Source organism: Rhinopithecus bieti, unplaced genomic scaffold (assembly GCF_001698545.2).
Source record: "Rhinopithecus bieti isolate Rb0 unplaced genomic scaffold, ASM169854v2 scaffold_7684, whole genome shotgun sequence".
Classification (NCBI taxonomy): domain Eukaryota; kingdom Metazoa; phylum Chordata; class Mammalia; order Primates; family Cercopithecidae; genus Rhinopithecus; species Rhinopithecus bieti.
In genome coordinates, this window is record NW_016806071.1 from 2824283 (window position 1) to 2835370 (window position 11088).

At 41.5% G+C, this 11088-nt stretch overlaps 1 protein-coding gene across 12 annotated transcripts in view; it reads left to right on the plus strand.

The window, feature by feature from the left end:
- The window catches only part of LRP8 (LDL receptor related protein 8), an 86829-nt gene extending 77875 nt beyond the window's left edge, over window positions 1-8954 (plus strand). For 4 of the 12 annotated variants that reach the window (XM_017874561.1, XM_017874560.1, XM_017874562.1 and 1 more), the window contains 3 exons: window positions 398-570; window positions 1765-1941; window positions 4269-5791. In XM_017874561.1, the coding sequence (XP_017730050.1) occupies window positions 398-570; window positions 1765-1941; window positions 4269-4307 (389 nt within the window). In that variant the 3' untranslated portion in view covers window positions 4308-5791. Of the gene's footprint in view, window positions 1-397; window positions 571-1764; window positions 1942-4268 lie in introns of all 12 variants that reach the window. The other 8 variants (XM_017874567.1, XM_017874569.1, XM_017874563.1 and 5 more) reach the window with 3 other exon arrangements.
- Window positions 8955-11088: the final 2134 nt, after the last annotated feature.

Consider the following 11088-nt stretch of genomic DNA (forward strand, 5'->3'; position numbering starts at 1 on the left):
TACTCAGTGCTAGGAACTGGGCGTAAAGAGTTAAAAAAAAAGAAAAAGAAAAAAGAAAAAAAAGACACAGTCCCTGCCTTGAAAGAGCTATCTAGTTGGGAGTACAGATACATGAAGTAAGATACTGTGTGTGATTTGGGAGCACACATGAGAGAGCAACTGACTCTGCCCACAGTTGGAGAAGACTTCACATTTGAGCAGGATCTTTAAGGATGAATAGTTAATAAAGGAAAGAAGGGATGAGAGATGGGCTTTCAAACAGCAGAAAATGAACATGCAGAAACAGAGCGTGAGGAGCAAGGGGCAGTAAAGGTGGAGTGGTGACAAGCCTTGCACTGATGTCTGAGCAGTGGGCTAGAGCCTGCTGGAGGTCCAGTGTCTTGTGTCCTTCCTCCAGTGGTGATAGCCCTGCTGTGCATGAGTGGATACCTGATCTGGAGAAACTGGAAGCGGAAGAACACCAAAAGCATGAATTTTGACAACCCAGTCTACAGGAAAACAACAGAAGAAGAAGATGAAGATGAGCTCCATATAGGGAGGACTGCTCAGATTGGCCATGTCTATCCTGCAGTAAGTATTTCTCACTGAGAGAATTCCTACCTTCTGACCGTCTTCCCTTCCATCCTTTCTTCTCCTCCCATCCTTTCTTCCTTCCATCCTTCTTCCCTTCCCATCCTTCTTCCCTCCCGTCCCTTCCTTTGCCGTCCTTCCCTCCTCCCTTCCTCCCATCCTTCTTCTTCCCATCCTTTCTTCCCTCCCTCCTACTTCCTCGCGTCCTCTCCCTCCCTGTCTTTTTTCTTTCCTTCTTTCCTTCCTTTCCTCCCTCCTTCCCTTCCTCCTTCCTCCCTTCCTGAAACATTTATCGAGAACGTACCATGTATCAGGCACTGTTCTAGGCCTTGGGGAACACAGAAATGCTGGGGTAGGTGGTTAAGGTAAAAAGGTATCAGGACCACCTTGTACCTAGAGGCTTTTCCTGGCAGTAAAAAAGCCAAATGTCTCTTTCTGCTCAGTAAATTTTCAGAACCTTTGGCCTGGAAGGGTAACTGTGGCCATTTAATTCAAATGTATTCATTTCAATACTGTATGCCAGTTATGTGCCAAGCACATTAGATATCAAGTATTCAAAAGTATTCAAAAAATAAGGAATGTGCTTGCTCCCAAGAAGTTGGTAGGGAGTTAGAGATACTAACATACAGTGGTATAATTGTGTGCTGAGTGCCATGGTGGAAGCTCAGGAGTCCCCTCTTCTAGAAAGCTATCCTTGGCTTGCTTTGTTCTCCCACAGTCCTCTGGGCCTCTCTACCTCACAGCCCCTGTCACACTGTAGTCCACTTGTCTTTTACTCAGTGGTCTCCTCACTAAACCCTAAGATCCTTGAGGGCAGAAATGTCTGATTAATCTGTTTTCCTGATGTCTGGCACAGTATGGCTGACTCCCAACAAATATTTGTTGAATAGATGCTATGGAAACATCAACAAGGGAGCTATTAATTCTGTCTGGAGAATCAGGCAAGGAATGCCTCACAGAGAAGGTGACAGATGGACTATGTCCTTGAAAGATTAATAGCAGTTTTCCCGGGAGAGAAGGAGGGAAATGGCATTCCAGATAGAGGCATGTGCAAAGGCTTAAAGGCACAACACAGCATGGCTTTTTGGGGGAATGAGGACCACGAAGTGGCACAACAGGTGTCACTGTTATACAGCAGAGTCAGGGGGCTGAGTGTGACCTCAGAGGTCATCCACAGTGCCATCCCCCTGTCAGGCAATCAGCAGCTTTGATCGCCCACTGTGGGCAGAGCCCTGTCTTGGGGAGACCAGAGAACTGGAAGACCCAGCCCCTGCCCTCAAGGAGCTTTTTGTCTTGCCGGGGGAACCAAGGTCACAGCTGCACCAACTCCCGAAGAACCCTCTTTCCGAGCTGCCTGTCGTCAAGTCCAAGGTAGGGCAGTGCCACTCTAAGTCTGAGGGGCTGGTGAGTGAGGGCATGAACCAAGGCAGGCGCAGCCAATCCTAGAAGGCTTTCTGGTTTGGGAAGGCTGCAAATTGTAAGCTGGGTGTTGGAGCAAAGAAGAAAAATGGGTTAGTCACAGACCAATGAATGGCATGTGGAAGAAAGCGATCAAGTTTGGGGCAGAGCAGACAGAATTGCTGCTGAGGCAAATTGTTCATGAAGGGGAGACATGGGAAATGAGATGGAGCAAATGAGGAGGGTTAGCAGACGGCCTTGAGGATCCTTAACCTCGGCCAGTCCAAAAAAAATAGTTGCTTGACCAATTTTTGAAGATCAGAGGGGGCACAGTGGAAGAAGCACTGAACTTGGAGTAAGAAAATTCCCAGTTCCATCCTTCCACAGCCCTGTGATCTCAGTCACTTCTTTCTGCTCACTGTTATTTGTAAAATGAGAATAATAACCCGCATTCTACCTGCCTCCTGAGTTTATAAAGTACAAGTGAGATAGCACTTGTGAGAGCACTTTGTGACTTACAAAGCACTCTGCACATGTAAAATGACATTATTTCCAGAGAAAGAAATGACTCAGGGGGAGTTACTCCTGATGAGTCTAAGGACCGAGTAATAAGCTTCTGCCAGTTGCAGAGAAATATAGTAGAATGGGGAAATCAACATTTATTGAGCACCTACTGTGTGTCAGACACTGTTCTCAGTGTTTTACATACATTATCTCATTTAATCTTCATAATAACTTTATCAAGCCAATATTATTAGCCCCATTTTGCAGATGAGGAAACTGAGACTCATAGAAATTGAATAACTTGCCTAAGGTCATAGCCAGGAAGTGGCAGAACCAGAATTCAAACTCCAGTCTGTATATACACAAAAGCCCATGCTCTTTCCTTTATATCATGAGGTTAATAGCCTTGAAGCTCTGGAAATCAATATTCTCAACAACCTGTCTCTCCTCTGTCCATTTCTCAGGTAACTGTACCATCACTACTGGGGCCTATCTTTGGCCTAGAGATCTGTCTTGGAGAGAGTAGGAGGGTGGCTGGACTAGAATAAGGTAGCCTCAATTATCTACACTAGTGGAGGATGGCCACTGCATTCATTAAAAAACTACAGATAACCCAAAGATGACTTGAAAGGCAGTAGAGTTACTTTTTATCATATGTAGAATGTTCAGAGATGGGAGTCTGATTCTATTTTATGCTGGTTACATTGACCTAGGATATTCTGGGCCCTATGTGTTGTTAGGTACTATATTAAACACTCTCCGTGCATTATCTCATTTGATTCCTCAACAACCCTGTGAGGTAGGTCCTATTACTATTCCCATTTGATAGATGATAAAACTAAGTCTCAGAGAAGTAAAGTGGCTGGCCCAAATTCACGTAACTGTGAGAAAAATACTGAAGCTGGGGAGAATCTTTCCAAAGGAGGGTATCTGGGAAATGGAAAAGAGGCAAACAAGATTACATCAGGACTAGATGGAGAAAGTTAGATGTGTATTCTGGAGAAGAAAACACTCAGAATGAAGGGAAGGGAATTCAAACACCATTTATAAATTTCAAGGGTTGTCCTATGTAGAACTGTCTCTGAGTCTGAGAGATGGAATCAGGGAATGTCAGAAGATATAAACAAACAAATTTCACATTAATATAGAAAAGAATTTAAATCTATTGTCCACAATGGAATAGACTGCCTCAGGGGTTAGTGGGCTCACCGTCTCATGGTCAGCCATTTTTGGCAGACAGGAGTCTAGCATCTACCTAATGACTAGAAAGTAGAGGTGAGGGAGAGAGGGATGGAATTTAATTAACCTGCATTGCCTCCCAATTCTGTTTAATCTGTTGGGAAGGTGCAGTATATTACCTTCCTAAATGTGATTAGCATGCTAGAGACAAGTAACCCCATAGCTTGAAATTTAACATTTGCCAAAGCTCACCCACTGAAATTGACCAAACCTAAAATCCTATAAGGGAGGATTGAGAAAATTTAGATCTGTGCAACTCTTCTTTACAAAGATACAAAACAGAATGGTGAAAAAATCCACAGCTTTGTATTCATACAGACCTGGGGTCAAATTTTAGTTCAGCCACTTGCTATGTGATCCAGAACAAACCCTACTTAAGCTCATTGAGTTTGTTTTCTCATCTGTAAAATAAATAGGATAAATCTTGTCTCTTGGGATAGTTTGAAGATTATGTGAGCTAATACCTGTTAAAGTAACATAAGTCTGTACTTTGTCAATACTCAATAAAGAGTAACTCTTATGGATCTAATGATGAATTCTTTGGTTTGTCTCCCCAGCGAGTGGCATTAAGCCTTGAAGATGATGGACTACCCTGAGGATGGGATCACCCACTTCGTGCCTCATGGAATTCAGTCCCACCCACTACACTCTGGATGGCGTATGACTGGATGAATGGGTTTCTATATATGGGTCTGTGTGAGTGTATGTGTGTGTGTGATTTTTTTTTTAAATTTATGTTGCGGAAAGGTAACCACAAAGTTATGATGAACTGCAAACATCCAAAGGATGTGAGAGTTTTTCTATGTATAATGTTTTATACAGTTTTTAACTGGTTGCACTACCCATGAGGAATTCGTGGAATGGCTACTGCTGACTAACATGATGCACATAACCAAATGGGGGCCAATGGCACAGTACCTTACTCATCATTTAAAAAATATATTTACAGAAGATGTTTGGTTGCTGGGGGGACTTTTTTAGGTTTTGGGGGGTTTGTTTTTTGTAAATAAGATGATTATGCTTTGTGGCTATCCATCAACATAAGTAAAAAAAAAAAAAAAAAAAAAAAAACCTTCAACTCCCTCCCCCATCTTAGATTTATTTATTAACATATTTTAAAATCAGATGAGTTCTATAAATAAATTTAGAGAAGTGGAGAGTATTTATTTTGGCATGTTTGGCCCACCACGCAGACTCTGTGTGTGTATATGTGTGTGTTTATATGTGTATGTGTGTGACAGAAAAATCTGTAGAGAAGAGGCACATCTATGGCTACTGTTCAAATACATAAAGATAAATTTATTTTAACACAGTCCACAAGGGGTATATCTTGTAGTTTTCAGAAAAGCCTTTGGAAATTTGGCTCAGAAAATAGATACCATGGTTTGTGCAATTATGTAGTAAAAAAGGCAATCTTTTCACCTCTGGCCATTCCTGCAACCCTAGGAAGTCAGGAAAAGCCTTTCAGCTCACACATGGCTGCTATGACTCCTACTGGGGCTTTCTTGGCTTTGGCAAAGGTCAGTGTACAGACATTGCATGGTACCAGAGTGCTCAGAAACTCAAGATAGAATATGCCTCACCCTCAGCTACTCCTTGTTTTAAAATTCAGCTCTTTGAGTAACTTCTTCAATTTCTTTCAGGACACTTGGGTTGAATTCAGTAAGTTTCCTTTGAAGCACCCTGAAGGGTGCCATTCTTACAGAGCTAAGTGGAGACATTTCCAGAACAGCCCAAGTTTACTATAGAGACTGGCCCAGGCACTGAACATCTGGGACATGCTGTGGTTGAGAATAAAGATGGTGGAACAGGTTTTATTACATCTCTTATTTCTCTTTTCCCCTTACTCTCTACCATTTCCTTTATGTGGGGAAACATTTTAAAGTAATAAATAGGTTACTTACCATCATATGTTCATATAGATGAAACTAATTTTTGGCTTAAGTCAGAACAACTGGCCAAAACTGAAGTCATATTTGAGGGGGGAAATGGCATACACAATATTATAGTATATTGGATATTTATGTTCACACAGGAATTTGGTTTACTGCTTTGTAAATAAAAGAAAAATCTCTGGGTATATGTATAGATGTTCTTCATTATAGACACCTTCTTTGCTTTTCCTGGCCTTGCGGGAGGAAGGGAGCAGTGCTCTTTTCTATTTGTGGGGTCTCCCATTGGAAACATAATCCTATAGTCCCAGAAGGATTCAGTCCCCACTGGCTTTCCCATCCAAAAAGAAAGAGTTTGAGTTTCTTAACTCTGTTGTTCTGCCACTTACTCCCAGTAGACAACCAGGGACAAGGTGCAACATGGAAGTGTTTGACTTAAGTAGGAGCAGAGGAGATGCATCTAATCTCATCATACCTGGAACTTGACACACTTAAGCAAATGCCTTCCCATCCCTACCTGCCAGATGTCCCCAACTCAATGAAGGTTGGATGTCTCACCAGCTTGATACCCTTTGAATTTTCAGTCAGACATTCTGGAGTTCTAGCATCCTGTACCTAGGACCTTCCTCTGCATCACTCTTGGCCTCCTAAACTCTAAGAAAATAACTATATTCTGGAGCTTGGGCACTGTGTTTTGCATAATCCAGCAATCTCCTCATGACATGCGTGTGTTGATAGTCCTGAAACATTCATTGAGAGGGTAAATGCAGTTGACCTAGAATGACCAATACCAAACAGAATTTTAAGAACACGTGGCCAACTCCTATGGAGCTTACTCACATTACTATTCTTTTAAGAACGGAGAGTAAAATTATTTTGACTGAAGAAAATGATGACAGTGAAAACATGGAAATTTACTCAAAACAAGTGACTTTTTCTGTAACCTTCTTCCAAAGAAACTGAATTTTCCAAGGAATTAAATGATAACAGTGGATAAGGCATAGTTTCTAAACTTTCAGTCAGATCCTGGCATTCACAGAAAAAAATAATGAATGGGGTCTGGACATACAGCCTGAGATCTCAAAATGATGATGAAATTCACAACTTTCTCAGAGACATCCATGTTTCTTGCATATGCTATAACTGAAGTTTGAAAGAGGCAGCTATGGGAGCAACCCTTTACAAGAAACAAATTGTGAAATACTCATTTGTTGGACAGCAGTAAATAGATGAAACCTGAGGAGTCAGATCCACCTTCCCCCATTCGCAGAGGCTTTTCAGCCTCATTTTGAGGTGTAGTTACATTTCTTTTGCCTTTTGCCCCCTGTGCATAGGTATCTACAGCCAATCACAGATCACAGAGTCACTGGACTATAGAGCTGGAAGGAAGCTCAGAGATAATGCCAAGAGGGCAGAAAATGTATCAGAAGCCAGTCCCAGTGCTATTCCTCCATTTCCATCTGCAGGAAGACTATTTTGGGCTGCCTGAACATTGTATCAGACCTGCTACCTATACTATGGTCTACCTCTCCTCCAGTGGAATTACAAAGGCACTAGTTGAAATGCCTTCTAGAAACAGAGAAAATGAAAACTGTACTTATCTACTCTTGATAGCACGGATTATTTATAAAACAGATTGAAGTAACCCATTAACTGGCAAAAAGAGAATGAGATCGGATTTAAATGTATGGCAGTAAGTCCTATTGATCCCTCCAGTTATCTCAGTATGACTGCAGTATATTCATTCACTAAAACCACTCATTAGATACCAACTACACACCTGGCACTGCAGATGTAAAGGTCAGTCACACATGTTCTGACTTTACAGAGTTCACAGTAGCAGTGGAGGAAGATATATGTGGAAACAAAAAAGGCATCGATTCTATTCAGAGCACTGTTAGGGCACAATGGAGAGAGGGGTCTTTCTACCTAAGAAGATGAGGAATAGGGTCATCATAGAAGTGACTTTAAGTCTTAAAATTAAGAAGGGGATTCCAAGCTGCTTCAGGCAGAGACACACCGAGCTGAAACACAGAGGTATGAAACAGCATGGGGACTTTAGGAACTGCACAGTTCATTCTAACAGGAACAAAAGGCTCAAGGCGTCAAGAAATGAGGCTGTATGGAAAGAGGTTCAATGTAAGCACTTTATAAAATAGTTAGATTAATTTCTGATTCAATGAAGCATTTCTTGATCATTGTGTACAAGGCACTAAATTCATCATGGAAAATTCATTAGGATGCATTACCAGCACTTTGCAGACCTGATATTATTCAGCCTCAAGCTTTCCAGTGGCCAAAGGAAAATGCTGACTGCTTTTCACATATTTGAGTCAAAGATTTTTTTATATGGTCAACGAAGACTAATATAAGGGCAGTGGGATTTTCACAGAAGCATGCCATGTTGTTGAGAGCCTCTTAGATTTTCTCAACTGTGAGAGAGAAAACTGAAAATTTTGAAGACATTGAGTCTGGAGAGGGGATACCAATCACTGTCCAGTCAGGCGTTGGTGGGAATGGGGAAATGGCACAGGAATGCAAGCCTCTCCACCCTACCCCTGAAACTCCAGCCATACACTCATCATTTCACAAAATATAAATGAGTTAGCATTAAACATTTCAGAGTAAATAATTCCTTTTCCCGAAATGCATGAAGATAGAGTAACAGTCTTCTCACACTGTATTTTTAGGGTATGGAAAATTTAGAAGGTTAAAGAATTACTGCTTCAATTTTTCAGTTAAAAAAAATCAGGAAGCTCTGTTCATTCAGGCTATGCACCATGTGCACAGTCAAGAATTAGCAGAAACCCTCTGCATTTACAAACACTTTGTGCTATAAAAAGTAATTTTTAAAAAGCCACTTGTGTGTGTATATATATATATATATTTAAAGCCAAGGTTTTGATACTTTTTTACAAAAACTACAAGAGAAAACAGATACCTGTCCAAACCATATAATTTTAAAATAGCGTTTTTTTTTTCCATACAAGCTGTTGTTAATTTGGGGGTAAAGTGCTGGTTTGCAAACTTCATCAAATTGTTCCCAAGTGGATTTTCCTTATTTGTCTTCCCCCACCAACCCTCAAGTTACCATATTCGATGTAAGAATCAGGCATGTTAGAATGTTGTGTCACACTAACCGGTTCTGCTCTTTTTGTCTTGCCATTCAAGTTCCATTAGCTTCTGTATGCAGTGCCCTTTGCAGTCTGGTGTCTCTTCCAGAGGCGAGGGGGCTGAAGATGGCGTGCTGCATCTCACTCGCTGTACTAACATCATCTTGGTAAACTGAAAACCAAATGTGGACATTTGTAAAATCAGTGCACTGTTTCTAGAGAGAGATTAAATTCATTTTTTAAAAATCTTTAAGTATTGTTTCATTGTAATACTTTAATGAGGGGGAGTGAACTGAGTCCCTAATGTGTACCAGTATTCTACATACATTATCTCAATCTTTGTCAACAATTTGGTGAGGTAAATACTGTCAATACTATCCACTCCCATTTTATTTTTTTATTTTATTTATTTATTTATTTTTTTGAGACAGAGTCTCACTCTGTCTCCCAGGCTGGAGTGTAGTAGCGCGATCTCGGCTCACTGAAAGCTCCGCCTCCCGGGTTCAAGCCATTCTCCTGCCTCAGCCTCCCAAGTAGCTGGGACTACAGGTCCCCGCCACTATACCCGGCTAATTTTTTTTTTGTATTTTAGTAGAGATGGGGTTTCACCGTGTTAGCCAGGATGGTCTCGATCTCCTGACCTCACGATCCACCCGCCTCGGCCTCCCAAAGTGCTGGGATTACAGGCGTGAGCCACCGCACCCAGCTCCACTCCCATTTTATAGATGAGAAAATGGGTGAAGTAACTGCCCAAAGTCACAGTTATTTTTAGTGCCCCCTACAATCAATTGTAACGCAGCATTCTCTGCCTAAATTTTCCTCTTCTGCCTCTATATGACTAACTCCTATTTGTCCTTGAGTACTCCACTTAGGTAATGCCTCCTCCAGGAAGCCTTCCCTTCTCTCTAAGGCTAGGTTAGATAACTCACCTCTGTACTTCCATAACAATTTTTGCCTACTTGCATCCCAATACTTCTGCCCTACCATTCATTCCCATGCCATTGGGGTTGCTTTTGCCAAGGTCATCCAGGACCTCCTCGATTATAAACCTGGTAAACATTTTCAGTCTTAATCTTTCTTGACCTGGAAGCAGTAGTTAATACTGTTAGCCACTCTTTTCTTGGAATACTTTTATTTTGGCTTCCATGATACCATGTTCGTGGTTTTTCTCCTATCTTTCTGGCCACATCTTCATCTCCTTTGCCCACCCTTTAAATTATGGTATTCTATTTCAAATCCATCCACTTTTCTATCTCCTTTACTTTTTTTTTTTTTAAGAGACAGGGTCGCACTCTGTTACCCAGGCTGGAGTACAGTGGTAGGATCATAGCTCACTGCAACCTTAAACTCCTGGGCTTAAAGCAATCCTCCTGCCTCAGCCTCCTGAGTAGCTGGGACTACAGGCACATGCCACAATGCCTGGCTAATTATTTTGCTTGCCTTTTTTTTTCTTTTTTTTTTTTGACAAGGTATCGTTCTCTGTTGCCCAGGCTGGAGTACAACGGCACGATCTCAGCTCACTGCAACCTCCACCTCTTGAGCTCAAGCAATTATCCTGTCTCAGCCTCCCGAGTAGCTGGGGCTACAGGCACACGCCACCCTGCCCAGCTAATAGATTACTTTAACTACTTATCTGAATGTCATACGTCTAGTCTTTTCGTTTTCCAATCTAATCCACAACACTGCAGCCAAAGAGTCTTTCTAAAATGCCATAGATGTATCACCACCACTTATTTCCACTTTCCTGTTTAAAGCCCTTCAACTGCTTTGCTGGCACTAAAATTCAATATTCTTGGGTGTGCCCAAACTCTTTTAATATGGTTTATAAAGCCCTTCATGATTCAGCTTCTGCCCCATCTCCAGCCTCATCACTTCTCTATATTCTAATCATACAGTTCTGGGGCTCCTCTGGAACATTTCCTTCAGGAACATTTCCCTAAGGACCCTACACTGTATTAGGAGTCACCTCATGTACTTCCATAGTAGTACTCTGTGCTTCCTTTATTGGTAATCTTATCCTTACATTGTAATTGCTTGTATGCTCCTTAACTTCCTCCTCTGCAAGCTCTGTAAAGAACTGTCTTGCTCAACATTGTATCCTCCCTGCACACGACACTCAGTGGATGCTCAATAAATGACGCTGAATGCAGGCACGGCAGACACACACAGACTATGCTCTTTCAGTTACACCACGTCCCATATCCAGAAACCTAGATTACTTTACAGCCTGACTGGAGTTGTGTATCCTTTAAATTTCTCAACACTTTTGTTATTTGCCACATCTGAAGATCCCCAGATTGACTTATGATTTTTGTAATTTTACTCCTGGAAAATAACCTTGTAGCAATTGCTTAATCCCTCTACACACTTAA